This window comes from Jaculus jaculus, chromosome 5, assembly GCF_020740685.1.
Source record: "Jaculus jaculus isolate mJacJac1 chromosome 5, mJacJac1.mat.Y.cur, whole genome shotgun sequence".
Classification (NCBI taxonomy): Eukaryota; Metazoa; Chordata; class Mammalia; order Rodentia; family Dipodidae; genus Jaculus; species Jaculus jaculus.
Genome location: NC_059106.1, coordinates 4,660,561 through 4,687,587, shown reverse-complemented (window position 1 = coordinate 4,687,587; position 27,027 = coordinate 4,660,561). Strand labels below are relative to the sequence as shown.

Genomic DNA, 27,027 nt, shown 5'->3' with positions numbered 1-27,027 from the left:
TTGTCTTTTGCTTTTCGAGGTAGGAACTTGCTGTAGCCCAGGCTGATCGGGAACTCATGGTGTGGTCTCAGGGTGGCCGTGAATGCTCAGCGACCCCTCTACCTCTGCCTCCTGAGTGCCATTCCCGGCAGGTTTTATATTTTTATCGGAGTTATGCTGACCATGTTTGGACACGATTGTTTTGTTTTCTTTCCTTTTCTAATACTATTGCTCTTACTTTCTGGCTTGTCACAGGTTGTCTAAGGTGTCCAAAGCACTCTGCCAACCGGCCCTGTCGGGTAAAAGCTTGTCTGCTGCGGCTCCTTGGGTCATTGAGCTAGGAAATCGATTTGAGTAGATTCAAATGTAAGTTGCAATTACATTTCTATAAAAATTTCTCCTGGCCAAAAGAACTTTCAGTTTTTCTTAGTTCCTTTTCACATCTCTTCTAGGAAGTACTCAACCAAATGACATGCTTAGAAGTCAGTATGGATTAAACTGTCCACTTAAGCCTTTCTGAGCAAGATAAGGATGTTTACACTTGATGTATTTGTAGTTTATATTTTCATGACACTGAGAACCTCAAGTGTCACGTGTGTATCAGTACATGCATGTAAGTTTGGCACTAAAATATTTGCCATCAATTTGCAAGAGAAGAAAAGAAATGCATAGAAGCAATTGTACATTTATTGTGCATTTTGTTTTTGCGGTACTTGATTATTTCACTCTGTCTGTGGATATCCTGAAGCAACTGCTCTCTGACCAAACAGTTGGGCGTTATAACACGTACGTTGTAATGATACTTTAGTGTTCTGTCATTCAGCCTACAGGTAAGGACTGTACATTTACACTACAATTTTAAATCCTGCTGATTCTGGGCTTGTGAAACAAAGGAAAATAGTTGCAAAGGCTTGAATGCCCCTATGCCCAGTTATCGGAGGATACTAACTTCAGTCCCAGCCTTACACGGACTTGCCATGAATGCCGTGTTTCCAAATGCAGGTGGACACACATGTCACAATGTCACCTAAAATTTGTGACTAGCATTGCATGACTTTCCAAGAGGCTGAGTTCTTGGTAAGGTTCCATTTAGAAAGCAGTATATAGAAATCTTTGTTCCATTTATATATTTACAATTCTGAGGGAAAAAAAATCCAGTGTTTGTCAAAATTGTGAAAAACCACACTCCCGGACTTCCGCGAGTTGTGGAGAAATCGTAGGCTTTGGTTGGACTTAAGTTTGCCACCTGCCAGATACCTGGAGGGTCTGGCAGAATTCCTCCTGCTGGGGTGTGCCCTGTTCAGAAGGACCTTTTGTATCCTTGAAACTCATCACTCAATGCCAACAGTGTCCCCTTCCTGTCATTTAGGCAACTAAACCATCTGCATTTTTGCTATACTGCTCCCTAGCAGGCGGTATTGCCCCGTTGAGAGCCACTGAAATCCTGTTGTTGGATTTCAATTTTTTTTTTTTTTTTTTTTTCGCGGTAGGGTCTCACTCTGGTCCAGGCTGACCTGGAATTAACTCTGTCATCTAAGGGTGGCCTTGAACTCATGGCAATCCTCCTACCTCTGCCTCCTGAGTGCTGGGATTAAAGGCGTGCGCCACCACACCTGGCTGGATTTCAAATTTTAATACGGCGCAGAAAGGAAAACTCCCTTATTCCTATCAAACCTTGTGCTTCCAGACTTTAGTTACAATGATGGATAAGAAAACCACAGTGTATTCTGTATTTAACCTTGTAACTATTCAGCTAATTTTCTGGAAGGAAGGTTACGGTGGTCAGTCAGTGCTACTAGAAATGTATAGATTATCTATAAACAAAACTCACTATGAATTAATATCAGAACTTATTTTTAAATTTTGTTCGTATTGTTGTTGAAGATAATGCTATCCTTTTAAAGATCTTCTTTTAAAGACTAATTTATATTTAGCCAAAGTGAACTGTATTTCATATGGATTTATTTTAAATTGTATTACCGAGTTGTTTTGATAACCAATTTAGATAAGCAGGCTAAAAAGACTCTAAGTTATTCTTATATCTGTCACATTTGCTTTTAAGAAAACTGAATTAGTTTTTCTGTTCTGCAGGCAGGGAATACACAGTTTGTATCTCTCAGATGTTCTGGTAATAGGCACAGTATGTCCCCTATCAACTTTCAGTGAACATTAAAATTTCAATTTACAATCACATCATGATCCTGTTAATTCAGAAGGCCCTTGAGGAACGTACGACTCTCAGGGACATATTTGTCATCATTGTACTGATGTAGATGTAATGACGATAATAAAGCCAGGATAACGGAATTGGGCTTAGGAGCTGAATTCAAAATAATGCATGGCTCAGACTTAAGTGCACCTTTCTCATCTAGGCCTTCAGCCCCCTCGGAGCTGGGAAGCCAAGCTGTTGTCGCTGTCCTCCAATTCTATTTTTCCATTCTTACAAGTTTTCTGATGGGGCTTTCTATCCAGCTGTTCTTCTTTTCGTAGGCTCTGGGAAATTAGAGCCTATGAAAATTATTAAGGTTAGAGCGGGCAGCTATTGGAAAGTCTTGAAGTACTAGCCAGTTGTAGATAGAGCTGCCTAATTATTTTACTACATCAAAGAGCAGTTAGGTCATTAAAAAGTCAATCACAGTGCGTGTTGAGTAGCCCCAGCTTACTAAGGTCTTGAAAATGAGAGCTGCCCAGCGTGGAGGGAGCCGTCCTCTAACTCTGCTGCTTTGGTGCAGCGTGAGCCGAGCGCAGCTGGAGGCGTCCTGGAGCCCATGGGGGTGGCGCTGACCAGATCCGCCCAGTGGACTGCGGCCGGCTACGGGACCGGGACCCTGGAGACGACCCCTCTGAATGAAGCGCTCCTGACAGAGATTGTGACGTTCGTGGAGTCTTTCAGTTATAATTATCCCCAAGAGGCAAAATTTGTTTTTGTAGAACCGCTTACGTGGGAAACAAATTTGGAGCCCTCAGCCTTTGAATCAGGTTACATTGTCAGGTAAGCCACCTAATTGCTTCTAGAATTCAATATCCGCCGTGTATGTGTTTTCGCTGGTGGGTTGTGGGTTTGGGGTGAGTCACTTAGTCTCTTCGAATCTCAGACATCCTTTAGACCAAGGATTGCCAAGTGGAGGTGCTCAGGAAATTTAAGGTCACTTCAGTAGGCAGGCATGATAGTGATGGACTTTTTCTTTCTTTCTTTCTTTCTTTCTTTTTTTTTTTTAAGTCTCCATTTTCCAGGCGACCACTCCCAGGGTCCACTGCCATGTCCAGGTCACGCTTGGCCTTTCTAGCCACCTACATGGCAGTAGAGATGTCAGCTGCCACTGGTTTTGTGGCTCCTAGAATAACCAAGAGTTCTTCCACTATTTAAATATCTCATTTCCTAGGGTGACAGAGAGGGTAGAGAATCTGGCTGAGGACAAGGTCTAATTTTCTTTTTCCCCAGTACTGGGATTGGACCTCGTGTTTCACACGTGTTCTGCACATGCTTCCACTGAGCTATGACCCCCGTGCTTAAGAGAGGGTGTTCAAACAAGGAGACTCTTTCAGATCTAAGGTTTATAAACATCTACCACCAGCTACAATCGGGTTGTTAATTGAACTCTTGAACATGAATATTGCATGGTATATAATACTATATAATTGGACGTTGTGTTTGTGTATTACCTAGTCATATAAAATAAGCAAATGGATATACACAGACATACATATGTGTGCACACATTCGTCCGTTTGGAGTATAGCCTTAGATCGTTACGCATGTCAGGTATTCTCTTTCCTATCTCTCTGGTCCCTTCCTTTTGTTCCCTAGCTAGGCAAAACTTCCTACAAATCTCTTTCTCCCATTTTTCTCTTTGAGATTATTTGTAACAATAAAGTCAGAATTTCATGTTTAGAACTTTAAAATCATTCTTTTTAAAATTTTACTTATTTATTTTGAGAGAGAGAGAGAGAGACAGACGGGGGGGGGGGGTAACGGGCACACCAGGGCCTCCAGCCACTGCAAACAAACGCCAGAAGCACGTGTCACCTTGTGCATCTGGCTCACATGGGTCCTGGAGAATCAAACCTTTGTCCTTAGGCTTCGCAGGCAAGTGCCTTAATCACTAAACCATCTCTCTAGCCCCAAAGTCATCCTTGAATGGCACAAACAGTTCTTTCATTCTGACACGGCTCTTTCTTCTCTGATTTTTTTCTTTTTTAAGCCAGAGACTCACTCTGGCCCAGGCTGACCAGGAACTCACTCTGTAACCCAGGCTGGCCTTCAACTCAGCCTCCCCAGGGTTGGGATTATAGGCATGAGCCACCATGTCCAGCTCTTCTCCGAATTTTTAAAAAGCATCTTTTAGCTTGTGGTATATCTTTGCCAGTGGTCGCTTTCTCCTGTAATGCTTGTCATTTGTGAATGACTGTCCTAGTCGATGATGCTTCAACCTAAGTTCAGTGTGTTTTTTGGCCTTTGAGAGATGAATTCAGCTGCAAAACCAATTAGAAACATATTAACTGCTCTGTATAATAGTGGCTTTAAAGCAGATGACAGAAAATCAAGATTGCAATTGTATCTGGCCTCTGCATTAATTTTGTATCCCAGGTCCAAATATGACCGCATCTGCCTTTTAGTTAAGGCAGTCTGGCATAACTCCCCAAATGGGTCACTGTTTTTTCTTTCGCTGTCCTTGTCCAAATTCTTTTGACTTTGCATCCATACTTTCATTTCTACATGGTCTGTATATGCAATGATCCTTCCTAGGCAAGATGTCTTGACGTTTTGACACTTTGTATTTTCAAGCGGCTGCTCCTTTATTGATTTACCCCTGACAGGTTTGCCATGACACTTTTCCTTAGGGTAACTTTGCTATCTATCATTGTTTCCAACCTTTACTGGTGATGTCTTTGATATTGGAAAGGATGAGAGAGACCTGGTATTACCGCTTACTGGGAAGGAAACCAGGTTTCTGTGGCTCTGATGAAAACCAGATAGGTACTGATTGCCTTAAAGAAGGCTGGGGAGATAGCTCAATGGTAAAGTGCTTCCCTTGTAAACGTGAGGACCTGAGTTTGATTCCCAGAACCCATGTAAGAATTCTGGGCATGGGGGTGTATACATTTGTAATCCCTAGGGAGGTGGAGATAGGAGAATCCCCGGGGGCTCATTAGCCAGCCAGTGTAGCCTAATTGGTGAGGTACAGCCCAATGAGAAAGCCAGCCTCAAGAAGGAAACAGCATCTGGAGCTGTTCTCTGGCCACACACACACACACACACACACATACACACACACACTCTTTAAAAAGGGACAGAGCCAGGCTGGAGAGATGGCTTAGTGGTTAAGGCACTTGCCTGCAAAGCCAAAGGACCCAGGTTTGACTCCCCAGGACCCACATAAACCAGATGCACTAGGGGTGCACACATCTGGAGTTTGTTACAGTGGCTGGAGGCCCTGGCATGCCCATTCTTTCTCTCTCCCTGCCTATTTCTGTACCTCTCTCTTTCTCTAAAATAAATAAATAAATGAAAATAAAATATTTTTTTGAAAAGGGACAGAGCCTACAGTTGAGATGTTGGTAGTAACAGAGAATACCAAATGCTTCACATCCAGGCCTCACTGAACTGCATCAGAGAAAGTTCAGTAACCCATAGCCACCTTGCTACCACTGACAAAATTCCTGAGCTTCTTGTGGCTCATAGCTTCAGAAACTAGCCCCAGTCACTTGGGGTCCCACTGATTTGGGCTCGTGGTAGGTAGCACATTGCCAGACGAGCACATAGGTACACACCCAGGACCCCAGCTAAGCCAGAAGATGCCAGGAGAGCCCATGGCCAAGAACGGGGCAGTTGAACTCATTTTGATAATTAATACTTCTGACCATTGAGACCATCTTTAGTTTTCATCACTTGTTACATTACTAGATGTTATGATTTGGAGCTTAAATGTCTTCCAACAACTCATATGCTAATGGCTAGGTCACCGAGCATTGGGGTGGTATTGGGAGAACCTTAGGACGAAGGGCCCATTGGAAGAAGGTAGGTAACCAGGTTTGTTCCTGAAAGGTTCCTGGGAGCCCGAACTCTTCCACTCTTTTTCTTTGCTACCCAGGCATTCTGCCATGAACAGGCTTCTCCCACACACCTTCTGGCGTGTGTGCTACTTCACCATGGGCCCAGATTGTCTGCCTGAGTGAGGCCCGAAGATGCAGCGTAGTTAGGCCACCACGGTCGGTCCCTACAGCTGCTCATGGGGCTACCTGTCTGTGGACTTCGTTTACATGGGGAGTTTCGCATCTCCACGTGTGCCCTCTGGCGGGGTCAGTACAAATCTGCCCGGCCTTCCTGTGCTGAACTGGCGTCCGATACTTGACGCTGATCTTTCAGTCATATACTGCAAAGGTCTCATGCTTCATCGACCTCCTGAGTCCTTCTGTGTAGGTTGTTATTAATTGAAGAGTTATAGGCACAGCACTTGCCACGTGTTGTATAATCCATCTTTTCCTCTAGAACCTCTCCGTCATCATCTCTCCATGTTAAATTATTTCTGGGAAAATATCTTTTCCACCAAAATTTGGTTATTTTGGGGGGGGTGAGGTTTTATTTTCACAGATATCTGTTTATTATAATTTGCAATTGGTTTTGTTATTGTCAGATGAAATGACATTAGCAATCTCCCCAAAACTCTTCCAAATGAAGCCCAGCTCTACTGTGCCCTCAAGAACACATGGCACCAGTCAGTGGTGATGCCATCTGTTGGTGGTACACAGAACTGAGTTGCTCTGCTTCTCCACAACAGAGCTTAGGAATTTAGAAACTGGATAATCATTCAGAATCATTTTGGGAAGTTGTTATTAGCGCTTCTTTCTCTGGTAGAGTTCTGGGGTTGTATTTTAAGAAATATATATATATATGTATTTTAATTTTTATTTATTTATTTATTTGAGAGCGACAGACACAGAGAGAAAGACAGATAGAGGGAGAGAGAGAGAATGGGCGCGCCAGGGCTTCCAGCCTCTGCAAACGAACTCCAGATGCATGCGCCCCCTTGTGCATCTGGCTAATGTGGGACCTGGGGAACCGAGCCTCGAACCGGGGTCCTTAGGCTTCACAGGCAAGTGCTTAACCGCTAAGCCATCTCTCCAGCCCAAGAAATATATTTTATTTATTTATGAGAGAGGGAGCGAGACTCCCTCTCTCTCTCTCTCTCTCTCTCTCAAATTAAAGAGAGAGAATGGGCATGCCAGGGCCTCCAGCCACTGCAGACTGCAGACACCTGTGCCACCTTGTCCTTTCCGCGAGCCACCTATAGGTAAAAGCCTTAAGAAATCTTCTTTATACTAAACATACTGTTCTAGGAGCTTGTTTTTAAGCAAATATAGTCTGTACACAGGAATATCATGGCTGAGCCTACAAATATTTCACTCATTTGTTTATCCCACATATATTTATTGAGCACCTTCTAGTACCACAGGAACACCAGGGATAGAGCAAGCTACCCACTGTACCAGGCAGTGCCACACTGTCAGAGGCCCTCCCTGCCTTGCTTCCTATTGCTGCAGTCACAAATAACCCCAAGCTTAATGGCTTAAAACTACCCAAGTTTATTACAGTTCTAGATGTCAGTCTTTTTATACTTCCTTCTCGAATCTGCAGGACTCAAATCAAGTTCCTTCTGGAGGATTGGCATCTAATTAAAAGGAGACAGTTTAATATATGTTCTAAGTGGTAGAAATCAATAGCAATAACACCCTTATAAAAACATTTTAATGTAGCTTTTAAAATGGGTAAAATCATAAACCTGGGAGACCCAGCAATTTGTGGACAATGAGAAGCCATTTAGAAAAAACTGTTGATTATCCTAAACAACAACAACAAAAAATTGTGAAGTTTAGAGTTGAGGAAAATATTTCACAGAGGGGATCTAGTTTGGCTTTTTCTTCATAGACACATTGCAGACAAGACAATGCCTAACCACTAATAACTGACCTGCAAACATTTTATAAATACAATCACATTAGAAACCTTAAGGCATAACTAGCTCTGGTTCTGTAGAACGAGTGATTTTTCAAGAGACATCACACATTGTTAGAGAAACACCAAAAAATGGATAAAAAAGTTAATGCCAAGACCTCCTGTCACTGCAAACAAACTCCAGATGCATGCTCCACCTTGAGTATGTGTCTTTACGTGGGTACTGGGGAAATGGAACCCGGGCTGCCAGGCCTGGCAATCAAGTGCTTTTAATCACTGCTCACCTCCCCAGCCTGAACATGGTGATTAGTTGAGTGCAGACGCTGTTAACATGAGGACATTACTAAGCTTGCTTCCTGAGAGTACCCTGCTGTTCACCAGGACTGCGGGTGAGCGTGGGGAGCTAAGTGTCTGTGTGACCGCAAGCTTCCAACCAGAGGCATTTATAGTTCCTGTGCTTTCTAAGGACATAAGAATAATGTTAGCCGGGCGTGGTGGCGCACGCCTTTACTCCCAGCACTTGCGAGGCAGAGGTAGGAGGATAGCTGTGAGTTCGAGGCTACCCTGAGACTACATAGTAAATTCCAGGTCAGCCTGAGCTAGAGTGAGACCCTAAATTGAAAAACCAAGATCATCATCAGCTGTTTAAGTGTTGGGTTTTTTTGTTTCATTTCTTGCATGCAGGTAACTGAGGCTTTTATTTCCTCCCATTTTTATTTTTAATTCTTTTTTTAGTGAAACCACAGCCAAATCAGAAGAAGTTGATGAAAGTGGACAGCCTTTGTTGTTTCTCTCTGTGCCACAGATTGCAGTTCGGAGTTTTGGGCAGCTGTCACAGTTGTTAGCTGTTGCTAAAGACACAAAACTGAAGGAAGCACAAGCCTGTATTGAAGGTGATGTTTACTCTCCACTTGGGATTTGAACTTTCAGAAACATAATCTTGGAGGGCAGGGGGGAGATCACTTACTACAGCCTTGAAAAGATTCTCCAGTCTAAAAAGTAGGCAATCCTATGTGTCACGTCACTAAATGTCACCAATTTCCCTTGGCTGAATTGTTAGCCTCATGCTCGTATCAGGTTTCTACTTTAACTCGAAAGATCATCTTCTTGATTACTAATAGGCATCTAGGGCTCCAATTTCAGCATATGACTTCTGGAAATCCAGCGGCAAGTGAGGTCATGTGGAGAGGCAGCTCCAAGGATGAGCATTTGAACCCTCCCTTGCCCTGGCTGCATGGCGGATGCCCCCTGTTGCCCATTGAATGAATCTGGGCTCTTTCCATGAGGAGAGAGCCCTTCATACATCCCCTTCTCGTCCTTTTCTGTGTTATTTAAGGGCTTGCAGCCTTCTGTGAATAGTCATATATATTGAACCTTGTGGGGAATATTTTTTCTTTTTCACTGCACATATAAGGCAACCTCATTATCTATCTAATGTGGGAAAAGACCGTGATTGGTTGCCCATTATGATTGTGTTATAAATATTTCTCATCAGTAGAAATATTTCACCATCTGTAAGGATGTGCTATATGTCTAATCATAGGTAAGGATTGCTATATTGTCTTTTGCATGTTTGGATGAGGAAACTAGTGGATCCCAGGCATAAGGTACTTGAATTCTTGAATTCTGCCTATTTCAATGTGAGGTAGAAAGCCCTAAAAAAATGGCCATGCCTCAAACTCAGAACAGTGTCTCTCTCTCTCTCTCTCTCTCTCTCTCTTTCTCTCTCTCTTTTTTAATCTCATGCTAACTATTCGTTATATGGCTCTATACCAAAACATTACTTTCCTGTGTAGGAATGAAATCTTGAGTATAAAGCTCCATTTAAGACATTGGTTAATGAATGAGTTATAACGCATGGACTGCTGTGGCTAAAAGCTTATAGAGTTGTCTAAGACTTGGAAATTTGGAAGTAAGCTTTTGACTTCCCCAGAACTCACTGGGTGTGTACCGTCAGAAGTCTTTATGAGATTTCAGCCACAAGATGGACACATAGCTGCTTCCTTGGTCCTTGACCCCAATCCCTCCACTCCAGGAATCTCCTTTCCTTGGACTTCTGCACTTGGTGCATTCTTTCTTTCATATTTTATTTTTATTTATTTGACAGAGGAAAGAGGGAGGGAGAGAGAGAGAAAGAGAGGGGGAGAATGGGTGTGCCAGAGCCTCCAGCCACTGAAAATGAACTTCAGATGTGTGCACCCCCTTGTGCATCTGGCTAACGTGGGTCCTGGGGAATTGAACCTGGGTCCTTTGGCTCTGCAGGCAAACACTTTAACTGCTAAGCCATCCCTCCAGCCCACTTTGTGCATTCTTTTCTGATGCCATGGCTCACTTCCTGTTGGAGAATTAATCCCACCATTTCAATCAAGTCAGGCTTTCTGAATTAGGCCACCAGGTATTCCCCTTCACTTCCCAATAAACACATGTTTTCATTATTTGTGAATGACTCCATTCCAAACATTTTTGACATTTACCATATTGTGTTTTCAGAATCTCTAGGTTCATTTTTTATGTCAGCCTAGATCACAAGTTTATACTTATTTTCACTATAATTTTAATACATATATAAACACTAGTTACATTTATTTTTCTAACTTTTAATATAAAAAAGTAAAGATGTGCATATCAAATAGCATTGGGAATTTAAGCCATCAAAACAAGTGGAAAAGATGGGAAGTGGACTGCAGAGTAAAAGAAGCGTGTTTGAGAAGGAAAGGGTTTACGGACATGGAACACAGGGACCCAGAGGTACAGTGTAAGTGATGCTTCTTTAAGGAGATCAATACTTTTTCAAATCAAATATTAATGTGATAATTGAATGTATTCCTGTGAACATCACCCTATAGTCAATAAAATAAAAAGAGAGGGAGAGAAGAGACTCTGTCAGCCTTGGCCTTTGGATCTTTAGGACGGCACACTCTACACACTAGCTATTCTAGTCCAGGGAGAGGAGTGCGCCTGGCGTCCTGTGTGCAGCAGAACCTCAGAAGTACAGGTGGGTTCTAGCTGGGTTAATAAGAGGAAGCTTAATGAAAGAACAATGAGGGAGGGTTTAATGAATGTACTAAATGTCTTTCTATTTCTTGCACTGGATAATTTTTATTATTTGTGGGGTTTTTATTTTTGGCAGCTAATAGAGATCCTGTCGTTAAAATCCTGGGCTCAGACTATGGCACAGTGCAAGAAGACACCACTGCCTTAAATATCCTCGATAACTTTATCACAGGCTATGATCATGAAAGCCATATGAAAAGGAAAATTGCCATACTGCTTAAGCAACTAGATCTACACCTTCTCAACCACTCCTTAAAGCATATTTCACTGTGAGTCCATGGCAAAGAACCCTCTCAAATGGGGTTGTGAGCTTGCTTTCAGAGTTTAACACAAGAAAAGTATAGAAGTTGTTGCTATTAATGTTTCAAAACTAAAATTTAATTTTATTGCATGTATTATAACCCTCTAAGACAAAGTTTTTTAGTTGATACTGCTAAAAGAGTTTGTGGTTTTTATCCAATTCTGAAGGCATTTAATAGCCTAGGTATTTTCAAAGGCTCTTATGTAGTCCAAAATGTGTTTAGATTTCTAATATTTTCTAGGAGCAAGTTATTATCATTAAGAAGGAAACATTTAATTGGGTCTATTCAATGCTTCTTTCAACATGAATTTTATGACACCTTGACAGGGTTGATATAAGACTATACCATGACAGAAATTATATCATTTTATAATATTATATCTATGTAACATATACATATATAAAATATATAATTGGCCGGGCGTGGTGGCGCACGCCTTTAATCCCAGCACTTGGGAGGCAGAGGTAGGAGGATCGCTGTGAGTTCGAGGCCACCCTGAGACTACATAGTGAATTCCAGGTCAGCCTGAGCCAGAGTGAGACCCTGCCTGGAAAAAAAAAAAAAAAATATATATATATATATATATATATATATATATATATATATATATATATATATATAACTGTATAATAGTGTGTGTGTGTGTGTGTATACATATATATGTATATATATGTGTATATATATATGTAATTGTATAATAGTCACAAAAGAAAGCTTTGCCCTGATGTAATAGAATGTATTCATGTGTCAGCTGTACATTCATTTTTAGAGTAATTAAGCTAATTGTTTCACTCTATGTTTTAGAGAAATATGTTTAAATCCAGTGAATTTTAAGAAGGATATAGAGCTGCTGCAGCGTCTCTCGGGGAGGGGAGAAGAGACAGTGCTGGAATCCATTGACTACACCTCAGGTGCGTGGCTCCTCGGGTTCATTTTATATTTACTCTCACGGTTACATGATCAGTGACTAAGATAATGAAAACTCCAAATTTTGGCAATATTTATTTTGTTGAAGCCAAAGCACTTTACAAAATACTACTGATGACTTAATCATTGGTTTCAGATTATGAATTTTCTAATGGATGCCGAGCTCCTCCTTGGAGACAAATTCAAGGGGAAATTTGTTATGTGCTTGTGAAGCCACATGATGTTGAGACTTTATGCATTACTTGCAGTGCGGAAGGCGTATTTTTAAATGGTGTAAGTAATTTAAAAAAACAATATAATTAGGGTTGGGGAGATGGCTCAGTGGTTAACAGCACTTGCTTGCAAAGTTTGCCAGACCAGGTTGGGTTCCCCATTATCCACTTAAATCCAGATGCACAAGATGGTGTGTGCATCTGGAGTCCATTTGTAGTGACAAGAGGCCCTGGTGCACCTGGGCGCTCTGTCTCTCTTTCTCTCTCTCTCACTCTGTCTTTGTCTTTTTCTCTCCTTGCAAATAATTAAAAATATCTAAAAAAAACCCTCAGGCTGAGTGCCTGGGGTTACTTGTTGAGTCTTAAGTGCTGACTCGTGTCAAAGCTTGGGTCTTGGCGACCACAAGAAGGAACACCTCTGTGAGGCGGAAGCAGCTTTCTTTGCTGTGCAGCTGCTGGGCTAACCCAAGTCATCTCAGACTCGCTTTGTTTTTCATCTTTGCCAGTTGAATCATTAAACCACATTCAATTTTAAAGAAATAGGCTGCAAAGTGACCTGTTTCACTTCACCAAGCAAATCCTTTTAAAGAGCATCATTTGGGCTGGAGAGAAGGCTTAGCAGTTAAGGCCTTTGCCTACAAAGCCAAAGGATCCTGATTCCACTCTCCAGGACCCACACAAGCCAGATGCACAAGGGGGCTCATGCGTCTGGAGTTATTTGCAATGGCTAAGGGCCTGGCATGCCCTTTCTCTCTCTGTCCCTCTTTCTGCCTCTTTCTATCTCTCTCAAATAAATTAATAAAAATTAAGTGTTTTTAAAAAAGAGCATGATTACAGATGATTTACATAGGTGTTCACGGAAGAAAAAGACACACACACACAAAATGTAATTCAGAAGTGGTAACTGCAGCTTCCAGTCTAAGAATCCAAGGAGCAAAAGAAAACAGAGGGGTATTTCCAGTGTGGACTCATGGAGGAAGAGCCCTGGATGCCGGGCCCCAGGGCTTCCCTCGAAGTCAGACAGTCTCTGTCAAGCAGGAGGCCAGAGACAGGGCCAGTAGGGAGTGGGCACTGCCACCGGGTTTGTGCTGGTACGTCAGAGTTGGCAGAACTGGGGCCAGTGCAGAGGGTGGGCGGCTGGTTCCACGCAGCGCAGTGGGAGCGCAGAGCTGCCGGGAGCCCTGGACAGAGCCCTGAGCCCACGAGAAGAAGGACTGGCAGCTCCTCAGCAGTCTTCACTGTGAACTTGAGATTCACAAGCAATCTGTGAGGATTAAAGTCTTGTCCCGGAACCCAGTTGTCACAGAAGAGTCTTGGCAATGTTTTATACCTTGGATTGGGCTGGTATCAAAATGCTGATGTCCCTCTGGGATGGCTACTGGGATCTCCTCTGAGCAGCCTGAGAAGACTTTTCCTTGTTAGCATTTAAGTTGCCTTTTCTGCACAGAGGAAGTAGGCTGTCATTCAGCTTCTTGACTTGTTTTGATGGTTCTTGGAAATAAAATCCCCAACTAAAAAGTAAGAGCTAAAGGAATGACTTCTTGGATCTTTCAGAAAGGGATCAAGGAGTTTTTGTTTCTATTAAGGACTGTTGATAAACAAACATATGACTTTTGCGGGGGGCATGCTTTCCTTTCAGATTAAGAAAGGGCTGGAGAGATGGCTTAGCGGTTAAGCGCTTGCCTGTGAAGCCCAAGGACCCTGGTTTGAGGCTCAATTTTCCAGGACCCACGTTAGCCAGATGCACAAGGGGCGCATGCATCTGGAGTTCATTTGCAGTGGCTGGAGGTCCTGTCATGCCCATTCTCTCTCATTCTGTCTCTCTTTCTCTTCCTTTCTCTCAAATACACACACACACACACACACACATATATAGAAAGGCACTAAAAAGTATGAACCATTAAAGCATTTGATAATTCTAGGAATTAAAAGTACACTCGTTAGTGTGTGTGTGTGTGTGTGTGCACGTGTGTGTGTGTGTGTAATCTTGTATAATAGAATAACAGGATCCCATGCCACCCAGGCTGAGGGGCTGGAGAAGGCCCAGAGTCAAAATCCAAAAGCAACTCAACTACTCCCGACTGACAGCCAGCTTTCCGCGGAGATGGCGGGGCCAGAGCTGTTGCCGGACCCTGCATCCGCCTCTGCGTGGTGCTGTCGCCGCTGTCTCCGTGGGCATGACTTGTCTATCCTGCCGCAGAGCGCCAAGAAGCTCACCCAGGAACAAGCGTCTGATGGCCCAGTCCTAATTTGAAGCAGGGTCCTCAGGGAAAATGGAAAATACATTCCCAAACAGTCTTTTTTGACATAAAAATATTACTTCAATAACCCAGAGGAACGGATTAAAAAAAAAAAAAGCAAAAAGGAAGGTTGTGCCTCCTTCTCCTGTGACTGATCCCACGGTGCTCACAGACACGATGAAAGGGAACGGATCCGAGGTCCTCCCCGTGATTCTCGTTGGCGGATGGATCAGCATGCGTGACATTTGCAGGCTTTGTCACCACCAAGGTTGCATTTCCACTGACACTCCGTGTTAAGCCCACGCTACAGCAAGGACTAGCACACTCACATTAGATGCATCCCGGGTGAGTTCTGCATCCAGGCACTTCCTCAACGTGTCTGGGCTTCGGAGCCTTTCCTCTCTAATTCTGGGCCAAGATAATGCCACTGATCAGTTCTGAGTGATGCAGGAGCAGCCATGGCTGTGCCTCAGACACCGAGAAAGTTTTCAAGACAGAGGGAAGCCTTGGCACTAACAGATCACAGCGGGCACTAGGGGATGTTGACGACAAGCTCGTGGCCCAGCACCTGCACTTGGAGGGCGTGTTCGCAAAGGAACTTCGGACATCTGTCTTTTGAGCGCTGAGCAGGGATTAGCCGTATCAGAGATTGAGTAGCGCTTAAACCTTTGTAACTTTTTTGGACCTGGAGCCTCTGAGAATAAAATGGGGTGCAAGGGCTGGTGGGCATGCAGCAAGGCTTGTTCTTGTCTGAGCTGGGGTCCCCTTAGCATTGGAAACTAGAGGAAAGGAGTGTGCTGGCCCACGAGCTGCCTGAAGTGTTATGTGTCCGCGTTCTGGTGACTCTAGTAATGGAAGTCAGAAAGGGGGACTCAAGCTATGGTAATGCATCAAAACTTAGCAAACACTCAGTGTGGAAGAAACATTGTCAGTTATAATTAGTTATTATGTTTGTCAGCCTGACTTCTTTTTTTAAAATTTTTATTAGCATTTTCCATGATTATAAAAAAAATCCCATGGTAATTCCCTCCCTCCCCCCCACTTTCCCCTTTGAAATTCCATTCTCCGTCATATTACCTCCCCATCACAATCATTGTACTTACATATATACAATATCAACCTATTAAGTACCCTCCTCCCTTCCTTTCTCTTCTCTTTATGTCTCCTTTTTAACTTACTGGCCTCTGCTACTAAGTATTTTCATTCTCACACAGAAGCCCAGTCATCTGTAGCTAGGATCCACATATGAGGGAGAACATGTGGCGCTTGGCTTTCTGGGCCTGGGTTACCTCACTTAGTATAATCCTTTCCAGATCCATCCATTTTTCTGCAAATTTCATAACTTCATTTTTATTTACCACTGAGTAGAACTCCATTGTATAAATGTGCCACATCTTCATTATCCACTCATCAGTTGAGGGACATCTAGGCTGGTTCCACTTCCCAGCTATTATAAATTGAGCAGCAATAAACATGGTTGAGCATGTACTTCTAAGGAAATGAGATGAGTCCTTAGGATATATGCCTAGGAGTGCTATAGCTGGGTCATATGGTAGATCAATCTTTAGCTGTTTTAGGAACCTCCACACTGATTTCCACAATGGCTGGACCAGATTGCATTCCCACCAGCAGTGTAGAAGGGTTCCTCTTTTCCACAGTCCCGCCAACATTTATGATCATTTGTTTTCATGATGTTGGCCAATCTGACAGGAGTGAGATGGAATCTCAATGTAGTTTTAATCTGCATTTCCCTGATGGCTAGTGATGTAGAACATTTTTTTAGATGCTTATATGCCATTCGTATTTCTTCCTTTGAGAATGCTCTATTTAGCTCCATGGCCCATTTTTTGATTGGCTGGTTTGCTTCCTTATTATTTAACTTTTTGAGTTCTTTGTGTATCCTAGATATTAATCCTCTATCAGATATAGAGCTGGTGAAGATTTTTTTCCATTCTGTAGGTTGCCTCTTTGCTTTTTTCACTGTGTCCTTTGCAGTGCAAAATCTTTGTAATTTCATGAGGTCCCAGTGATTAATCTGAGTCAGCCTGATTTCTAACCACAATAAACTCCTGTTTGCTTGGGATCCCAACACCCTCATTTTATCTTTAATTTCTTGTTAGTCTTTTTTAAGCTTCTTTAAAAACGTAACACATTTTTGCTATTGAGAACTTAGGAATGGGGGGTGAACAACACATCTCCCTGTACTGTTCAGTTTGAACCTACAGAATGACAAAGAGCCAGCGTGTCCCAAGCTTACTGAAATGAACTCTTTTCACAGTGAATGCATGGGGCCAGCACAGACTCATCCAACCTTTCATATCCCTTACTATTGTCCAGTGAAAATCGGTGACCCTGAGGCACTGCCAAGCTTTTAAGTGTCTTTGGGATCATCAGAGACAGATTACACACTACAAGTTCTTGATCGGAACTTCAGAAACTATCAAATCCATCGGCCAGTCAGTGTCGCTGTACGGTAAACGGCTATTCACTGGAATGGATGGCGTCATTTCCCAGTTCCTCTGGAGGAGAGAGCTTACATACCACTGTAAGAGGGAGAGAGGGCAGCTGCTGGGAGATACATAGATCAGGGTGTCCAAGAGGAGTCTGGCTAGAGGAGCGGCACAGGGAAGTGGCGGGGTGCTATTTCTGTACCAAAATGTGGATGTAATGTTAGCGCTGACACTCAACTCTTGACTCTACTAATTAAACAATCCTGTTTTCCTTCCCACAAAAATAAAATAACAGGGTGGAAGAAAACTAAGTGGATACAAGAGAGAGGGGAAAACTGGGCTGAGGCAGAAGGGTGGAGAGATAGGAGGTTATCACAGATGGTCATCCTAGAAAATTATCCTACAGCAGTGTTCTACTTGCTAACAGAAATTCTAATCTTGAGGCCTCCTGTGACTTCATCAGTTAAGGTTCTAGATGTAATAATCCACTTCACAGTAAGGGGAAGTGGGAGGGCGAGCGCTCCTCTCGGTTGGGCAGCGGAGCTCTCCACGCGCAGAGGAGGTATGTGGCGCGTCCTGAGCGAGGGGCTGGCTGACGAATGAATGACACGGGTGTGCGGCGAACACAAAGGGGACAAGTTCTGCCTATCCGTGTCTTCACAAAGCCCGCTGCGTACATCCTTTACAGAAAAAAGTGTGTGCTTAGATTGTGGTTTTATCTTATTTTTTTAAAGTTTTGTTCATTTTTATTTATTTATTTGAGAGCCACAGACAGAGAGAGAAAGACGGAGAGAGGGGGGAGAGAGAGAGGGAGAGAGAGAGAGAGAGGCGCACTGAGAATGGGCGCACCAGGGCTTCCAGCCACTGCAAACGAACTCCAGATGCGTGCGCCCCCTTGTGCATCTGGATAATGTGGGACCTGGGGAATCAAGCCTCGAACCGGGGTCCTTAGGCTTCACAGGCAAGTGCTTAACTGCTAAGCCATCTCTCCAGCCCAGTTGTGATTTTATTTTTGAGAATTACTTTAATCATCCCACTAAATTTTTCCTCCCAAAGGGCAAAGTAGAGGAAGAGGGAGAAATTGATTATGAAAGAAAAGGTGAAATTTATAAAGATCTTGTCACATTTTTAAAAGAAAAATCACCGGTGTTTTCGGAAAATATGTCTAAACAGGTAAGTAAGTCTTATGATCACTTTTTCTGTTACTTGAATATAACTTCTTACAGTATGAAGAATTTGAAAGTAATTTTGCCTTTTCCTTATTTTTCTTTAATCCACATACAAACCCATGGAACAAGAGCAGTAACTTCTTTGACTCCCAGGCTCTGATAAACTCTCACGGATTTTATCCTACAGATCTGCCTATTTCATATACTTCTCGTCAGTGGAACCAGGGAATCCACTTGATATCCTTATGATAGGAATCATATCAAAGGGCACTTGTCTGTTGTTTCTTTGTTTCACGTAGCCCAGTGTCTCAAGGGTAATCTGTCATGTAGGATTGTTAGAACACTCCTTTTGTGGCTGAATATTACAATTAAGTGTTGTACCATATGAAATTGGGTTGTTTCTGTTGTGAATGATACCACCGTGAACACAATACAAGAATCCTGTTTGAGTTTCCGTGTTAATTCGTTAGCTATCCACTAGCAATGGGACTTCTGGGTCGCCTGGTGATTCTGTGCTTCTCTTTCGGAGTAAATACCAAACTTTTCCATCGTGACTGCACCAGTTTTAAATTCCAGCAGCAAAGTGTGAGGGTTTCAGTTTCTGTTCTCTCTCACTGACACTTATTTTATGTTGTTTAATTATAGACCTCTTAGTCTGGTGGGCTTCTGAGATTTAAACTCTGATTTTCGTTTTTCTCATCCCACCTCATTCTGTCTTAGCTTTCTGAAAACATTTCCTTATTTGTATTTCAAATAGCCTAAATATTTTAACTTTTAAGCTTTTCCTAATAGCAATAATGACAATTATTCCATTAATGTTCTGACTTCTCTCAGTATATTGCTGGTGTTTCTCTCTCACATTTCCTTCCTTCCTTCCTTCCCTCCTTTCTTTCTTTCTTATTTAAAGAAGCTTACCTTTTGTATTTCTCTGTTCTCCAGAATCCATGGAAATGAATGGAGAAAAAAGAAGGGAGATGGGGACAAAATGAGAAAAGGAGAGAGGGGAAGGAGGGAGGGAGACAGAGATATTTTAAGAAATTGGCTTATGCAGTTGTGTAGGCAAATCAGAAATTTGGAAGACTTTCTAGCAGGTTGGAAATTCCAGGTAGGTACTGTCATTGTCTGGAGTCACAAATCCGTGAGACAGTGCTGGGGGCTCTGTCAGGGCTGTCACTCCTAGGAGAGGAGTTCCTTTTTTGGAAAATGTCATGTCTTCTTAGGCCTTCATTTGGCTGGGTAAGACCCACTCATATCATAAAGGGTAGCTATGCTACTCAAAGTATACTGATTCAAATGCTAATCATCCTAAAAATTCTCACACAGGAATATTTAGCCTAGTATTTTTAATGAATCATTAGGTGCCTTAGCCAGGCCATGCCATGCCATTTTTGATAATTACATTCCTTTCCTTTCCTTTCTAGTTCATTTTTATTTGGTCTGTCTCCCTCATTTCATAATATTATTAAATAAATCGGTCCTCTTAGTTGCTGGGTGTTACCATAGGGTTTCTGTTTTGTTTTGTAAGACTGGATCTCATTACGTAGCCGAGGCTGGCTTTGAACTTGAGATCTTCCTGCCTCAGCTTCCGAGGGCTGCAATTACAGGTGTGTGCATTATAGGAACCTAGGCTGAAGGTCTTGTTTGTTCAGGATGAACCTAGTATAGGATGTGGTAGGAGTGTTATCCATAATGGTTCAAATTTCTCAGAAAAGGAGGTTTTGATATCTGGCCTGGAAGTATAAACCTTTGTTGGTTGAAGGTAGGAAATATCACAAGGAGTTAGGGTTTCACTCAATTCCCCCATTTCAGGTTTAGGCCTCGTCCCTGCCTCATCTGCACCTGGAACCCTTGTCTGGAGCTTTCCTGGTTGTTTCTCTTCTCACTCTTTTTTTTTTTTTTGTTACTTTTTTTAATTAATTAGTTTTGTACTCAGCGAATACAGTGAATTTGGTACCATTGTTAGGCTCATCCATGTCCTACCCCCTCCTCCTGGCCCCTCCTTGTTGAGGTATATGGGTCATGAGTTCTGGAGTTAGTCCACAGTTATGGGTGGGATAAATGTCTCTGCATATCATGACCCAACATGTGGCTCCAACATTCTTCTCACTCTTTTTAAAATCGTGTGTGTGTGTGTGTGTGAGAGAGAGAGAGAGAGAGAGAGAGAAAGAGAGAGGGAGGGAGGGAGCACACACCCATGCCACAGCATGTGTAGGGAGCTCAGAGGACAACCTCCAATGTCAGTCCTTCTCACCTCCCCCCTTGTTTGAGGCAAGGTCTCTTTCTCCGTATAAGCCACGCTATCTGGCCTAGGAGAATTCTCCATCTCTGCTTCCCGTCTTGCCGCAGAGGTACTGTGATTATGGATCATGCACTACTGAGCCCAACTTCATGTGGTCTCTGAGGAACTGAATTCAGGTCCTCACCCTGTGTGGCAAGGGCTCGCCACTGAGTCACAGCCCAGCTCTCCTGGATGTTTTTCTAGACAAGCGTCTCATCTGCGCTGGAATCTGGGAGGGGCAGGAGCTCATGGGGGTCTCTCTGTATCCCACAGAGAGTTGAAACGATCTGTTTGCCAGACTTAGTCCCCTTCTTTTGTACCTGCAAGAGCTGAGTATGTTCGCCTTTTGCATCAGTATTTTTTCTGTAGATCTTACCTGGGACCTGTGATGAAATCTCTGGGTTCCCATCTCCACTCCTCCTGCTTTGGCTCCTTCTTTCTTGGGCAGCTCCACCAGAGCCAGTGTGTGTAGCTCTCCTTGGTGGCTATTCCATAGTCCTGGCCACTCCAGAATCTTCTGTGTCTGCTGCAACCAACAGTTCCTCTTCATGGCTCCACGCTGTGCCCACCGTGGCTTCTCTACGGGGACTGTGCCCCTGCCTCACATCCTGTAGGGGGCCATCTCCAAAAGAAGTGTATCGTAAATCCAAGGAAACCCTCTTTCCTGCAATGTCATACTTCCAAAACCAGTACCAGGGTGGACTTCCGAATTCATTAATCCAGATGAGAGTAAAGCTGACTTTGAGGAGGATATTCTTTCAGCCTTCAGGTCCCCTACGTTCAGAAGAAGCAGCACTCCTCCTGGTGTCCCAGAGCAGAGCAGCTGGCCCATCTGCTGTGGAGGTGATGTTGTAAACATGTGAACCAGTCTTTGTGCTCAGGATCTGAACACACTGACTTTTTTTTTTTTTTTTGAGGTAGAGTCTTGCTCTAGTGCAGACTGACCTGGAATTCACTATGTAGTCTCAGGGTGGCCTTGAACTCATGGTGATCCTCCTACCTCTGCCTCCCGAGTGCTGGGATTAAAGACGTGCACCACCACGCCTGACACAACAACATTTTTCATGCCAAACTTCACATCTTTCTGCTGTACATTGTTCTCTACCATTCCACTAAGCCTATCCAATGAGTTTTTATTTCAGTTTGTAAATTTCATTCCCCAAATTTCCATTTGGTTGTTCTTTATAGTTTTTGTATATTTACTGAGACTTCCTATTTACTTGAGAGAGTTGTCTTATTTTTCCACATTTCACATCTCCATAATTGTTTATTGGAGCCCTTTAAAATATTTTCATTGTTTTCTTCTCATTTGTTTATTTGAGAGAGAAAGAAAAAGAGAGGAAATAGGCATGTCAGGGCTTCTTGCAATGGCAAGTGAGCCCAGACGCATGTGCCACTTTGTGCATCTGGCTTTACATGGGTACTGACTGGGAAATCGAACCCAGACTACCAGGCTTTGCGAGCGTATACCTTAAACCAGTGAGCGATTTCTCCAGCCCAGTATCTTAACAGATTATCCCAACAGTTACTTTATTTTGATATGAGCATCTGTTCATCCTTTTACGTCTGTATTCTTCCTGGTTTGGGGTATGATGGATGATTTCCTTGTTACTTTATGCGTTGAAGATATTCTATCATAACTGGACTGTATTTAAATCAAGGCTACTTTGACATATCACTGGAGGTATGGACGTATTACACTTGGGAATAGAAATCCCAGTTTCCTTCCTTAGTCTCCATTGGCAACTCTGGTTGTACGGGGCTCCGCTGCCACGGGACGGGTAAGTGCTGCGTCTCCCTCTCGGCATCTACGGACACTGCCCCGTCGGGGAGACAAGAGTGTCGGGCTCTCGACTTCCTCTGGAGCCTCTACTTGTATGGATGTTCGGAGAGCTACAACGGGATGGCACCATCTTCACGCAGGTCCTGACACTATCGTATGGTGTTTGCTTTGTTCTGTTGTATGGCTTTTGCATTGATTTTTTTCAATGAGCTGAACTAATGTTGAATTCTGGGATAAATTTATCATTACTCATGATGTCTTATCTAAATCTATTGTTGGAACAACTTAATAACGTATTTTACATGTATATTCATGAAGCATACAGGTCAGTACTTAACTTCTAATGCCATTATTTGATTTGGTGATCTGGGTACTCTGGTCTCTTAGATGAACTGGGAAATATTCATAACTGTTCTCAGAAATCTTTATAAAAATGAATATTATTTCTTAAATGATGGATAGAATGACAAAACCATCTGACCTGAAAGACAGAAATTGTGTGGAAGCTTTGTAAAAATGATAATTCATTTTTTTCAAACCTACAGAACTATTGGGATTTCTTTTGTTGAGGCTTGGTAATTAGTATGTTTTAATGAATTTGTTCATTTTGTCTAATTTACCCAATTTATTGGCCTCAAACACAACATTTTATTCTTGAAAAATCTGGATAGAAGTATATCAATTGCAACAATCCTCTCAAAGAATCAGATATTTATCTCACAGAGATTTTCTATAGTTTGGTTTTGATTTTGCTCCTCCTTTTGCTTTGTTTACGGCTCACTTGGTTTTTACATTTAATTTCTTTTCCTTCCTTCCTTTCTTATTTATTTTAATTTATTTATTTTTCTCAATTTTTATTAACATTTTCCATGTTTATAAAAACATCCCATGGTGATTCCTTCCTCCCCCTACTTCCCCCTTTGAAATTCCATTCTCCATCATATCCCCTCCCCATCTCAATCAATCTCTCTTTTATTTTGATGTCATGATCTTTTCCTCCTCTTATGATGGTTTTGTGTAGGTAGTGTCAGGCACTATGAGGTCATGGATATCCAGACCATTTTATTTCTGGAGGGAGCACGTTGTAAGGAGTCCTACCCTTCCTTTGGCTCTTACATTCTTTCTGCCACCTCTTCCGCATTAGACCCTGAGCCTTGGAAGGTGTGATCAAGATGTTACTCAGTACACCAGTCACTTCTTTCCAGCACTATGATACCTTCTGAGTTGTCCCAGGGTCACTGCCATTTAAAAAGAGAAGATTCTCTACCCAAAGTGAGAGTAGCGTTAATATAAGGATATAAATATTAAGAGAAGTGTTTACTGAGCAGTTTGATAAGTGTAGTATATACATTTATCCAGACAGCAGCAGATATTACACCCCTAGGGCTCATGGCTACCCCTGTTTTAAGTTTTCAGTATCAGGGATATATTCTACCCCATGGAGCAGGCCTCCAGTCCAATTGGAGGGCAGTTGGTTTCCAACATGACAGATGTGCTACTATTGCACCCATTGGCTCATTTGGCCTGGCTGGCCAATTATAAGGCTTGCAGTGTCCACTGTTGGGTATCTTCACTGGTGGTATCTCTTTCTCCCATTGAACTACATGTAGAATGGCTTCCAGCTTTCTGTCAGCTGGTCTACATGGAGGAGGTTATCAGCTCAGTTCCAGAAGGATTTCTCAGTGGCCTTGCAGCCCAAGTATGTGTAGTCTTTAGCAATAGGGTCTTACCATTTATTCCTGGTGGGAAACCAAGGGCCTTGGCATTGGGCAATAATGTTTTGGGGGCATCAAGGACCTCCCTGGCCAACAAGTCACTGGGGTATCCCATCCCTGGCCCTGAAAATTTTCTAACAGTGATCTATGGCTCCTGAGTGTTCCATTGTCCAAAACTAGAGGATTCCATATGATTTATTTGTATCCTCTTACATTTTGATTAGCCCTCCCTCCACCTTTCCTTTACCCAATCTCTTCCTCTGACCTCACTTTGGGGCTTTTCACCCCCATTAATCTATTCTTCTACATACATATATACAATTCCAACCTATTAAGTACCCTCTTCCATTCCTTTCTCTTCCCTTTATATCTCTTTTTTAACTTAATGGCCTCTGATACTGAGTTTTTTCCTTCTCACACAGAAGCCCAATCATCTGTAGCTAGGATCCACATATGAGAGAGAACATGCGGCACTTGGCTTTCTGGGCCTGGGTTACCTCACTTAGTATAATCCTTTCAAGATCCATCCATTTTTCTGCAAATTTCATAACTTCATTTTTCTTTACCGCTGAGTAGAACTCCATTGTATAAATGTGCCATATCTTCATTATCCAGTCATCAGTTGAGAGACATCTAGGCTGGTTCCATTTCCTAGCTATTATGAATTGAGTGGCAATAAACATGGTTGAGCATGTACTTTTAAGGAAATAAGATGAGTCCTTAGGATATATGCCTAGGAATGCTATTGCTGGGTCATATGGTAGATCAATCTTTAGCTGTTTTAGGAACTTCCACACTGATTTCCACAATGGCTGGACCAGATTGCATTCCCACCAACAGTGTAGAAGGGTTCCACTTTTTCCACTTCCCCACCAACATTTATGATCATTTGTTTTCATGATGGTAGCCCATCTGACAGGAGTGAGATGGAAATTTGCATTTCCTTGATGACTAGGGATGTAGAACTGTTTTTTTAGATGCTTATACGCCATCCATATTTCTTCTTTTGAGAAATCTCTATTTAGCTCCATAGCCCATTTTTTAGTTGGCTTGTTTGATTTCTTATTTTTTAACTGTTTGAGTTCTATGTATATCCTAGATATTAATCCCCTATCAGATATATAGCTGGCAAAGATTTTTCCCATTCTGTAAGTTGCCTCTTTGCTTTATTCACAGTGTCCTTTGCAGTACAAAATTTTTGTAATTTCATGAGGTCCCAGTGGTTAATCTGTGGTTTTATTGCCTGAGCAATTGGGGTTATATTCAGAAAGTCTTTGCCAAGACCAATATGTTGAAGGGTTTCCCCTACTTTTTCCTCCAGCAATTTCAGAGTTTCAGGTCTGATATTAAGGTCTTTAGTCCATTTGGACTTAATTTTTGTGCACAGAGAGAGAAGAATCCTTTTTTATCCTTCTACAGATACATATCCAGTTTTCCAAGCACCATTTGCTGAAGAGGCTGTCTTTTCTCCAATGAGTATTTTTGGCATTTTTATCAAATCTCAGGTGGCTATAGTTACCTGGACTTATATTCCTCTATTCTGTTTCATTGACCTGCATGTCTGCTTTTGTGCCAGTACCATGTTGTTTTTGTTACTATGGTTCTGTAGTATAGGTTAAAATCAGGTATGGTGATACCTCCCCACCTTATTTTTGTTGCTCAGTATTATTTCAGATATTCGAGGTTTTTTGTGATTCCAAATGAATTTTTGGAATGTTTTTTCTATTTCCATAAAGAATGCCATTGGAATTTTGATGGGGATTGCATTAAATGTGTAGATTCCTTTTGGTAAGATTGCCATTTTCACTATATTGATTCTTCCAATCCAGGAACAAGGGATGTTTTTCCATTTCCTAGTGTCTTCTGCAATTTCTCGCTTGAGTGTTTTATAGTTTTCATTATAGAGATCTTTTACTTACTTGGTTACATTTATTCTAAGGTACTTTATTTTCTTTGATGCAATTTTGAATGGGAATGATTCTCTGGTTTCATCTTCTGTGTGTTTTTTATAGCATATATGAAGGCTACTGATTTCTGTGTATTTATTTTGTATCCTGATACATGGCTGTAGGTTTTGATCAGCTCTAACAGTTTGCTAGTAGAGTCTTTAGGGTCCTTTATATATAGAATCGTGTCATCTGCAAGTAATAATAACTTGACTTCTTCTTTTCCAATTTGTATCCCTTTTATGTGCGTCTCTTGCCTTATTGCTATGGCTAAGACTTCCAGAACTATATTTTTCCCCCCTAGGCTGCTCTGGCATGGTACCTCCGCTGCCATCTTAACCAGAAGTCCCTCCTTCCTTTTTTCCCTCCCTCCCTCCCTCCCTCCCTTCCTTCCTTCCTTCCTTCCTTCCTTCCTTTCCTTCCTTTCTTTCTTTATTTTTTTGAGGTAGGGTCTAACTCTAGTCCAGGCTGACCTAGGATTCACTATGGAGTCTCAGAGTGGCCTCAAACTCACAGCGATCCTCCTACATCTGCCTCCCAAATGCTGGGATTAAAGGCATGCACCACCACGCCCAGCACTAGTTTAATTTCTTAAGTGGGAAGATTAAATCATTAATTTGAGGCTTTTTTTCCTGCTATTAAATTTTATGCTATAAATTTCTTTTAAAGCACTATATAATCTCTTTTTTATATATCTTGGTTCTTTTTATTCTAGTCCATGTCCATATATCATTCTCTTATTGGTTTCTACCTGATTCTGGTATATTAAGAGATGGTATTTTGTGTGACTTAAATTTTTAATTGTTGGTGTTCATGTTATGGCCAGGATGTTCTCTGTGTAAGTTTGTTTTTCCTTGTGCATTTGAGTTGAATGTGGACTCTGGCAGCACTGGGTGGCCTCGCCTGTGCATTCAATAACAGTGTAGCCCTTCTAGGGCCTTAGCAATCTTTTGTTTGTGTTATTATTTAGCTCTGAAAAGGAAATTTTGAAATTATCCAATCTGAGGCTTTTATGTGTT

General features: G+C 42.2%; 1 protein-coding gene and 1 pseudogene across 1 annotated transcript in view; both read left to right on the top strand.

Moving 5' to 3' along the window:
• The first annotated feature begins 233 nt into the window (after positions 1-233).
• The window catches only part of Odad2 (outer dynein arm docking complex subunit 2), a 161,647-nt gene continuing 134,853 nt past the window's right edge, over positions 234-27,027 (top strand). The window contains exons 1-7 of the mRNA XM_004668167.2: positions 234-345; positions 2,712-2,971; positions 8,668-8,825; positions 11,063-11,255; positions 12,093-12,199; positions 12,352-12,488; positions 18,174-18,290. Of these exons, the coding sequence (XP_004668224.2) occupies positions 2,748-2,971; positions 8,668-8,825; positions 11,063-11,255; positions 12,093-12,199; positions 12,352-12,488; positions 18,174-18,290 (936 nt within the window). The 5' untranslated portion in view covers positions 234-345; positions 2,712-2,747. The remainder of the gene's footprint in view (positions 346-2,711; positions 2,972-8,667; positions 8,826-11,062; positions 11,256-12,092; positions 12,200-12,351; positions 12,489-18,173; positions 18,291-27,027) is intronic.
• LOC123460889 lies at positions 14,532-15,286 on the top strand (annotated as a pseudogene).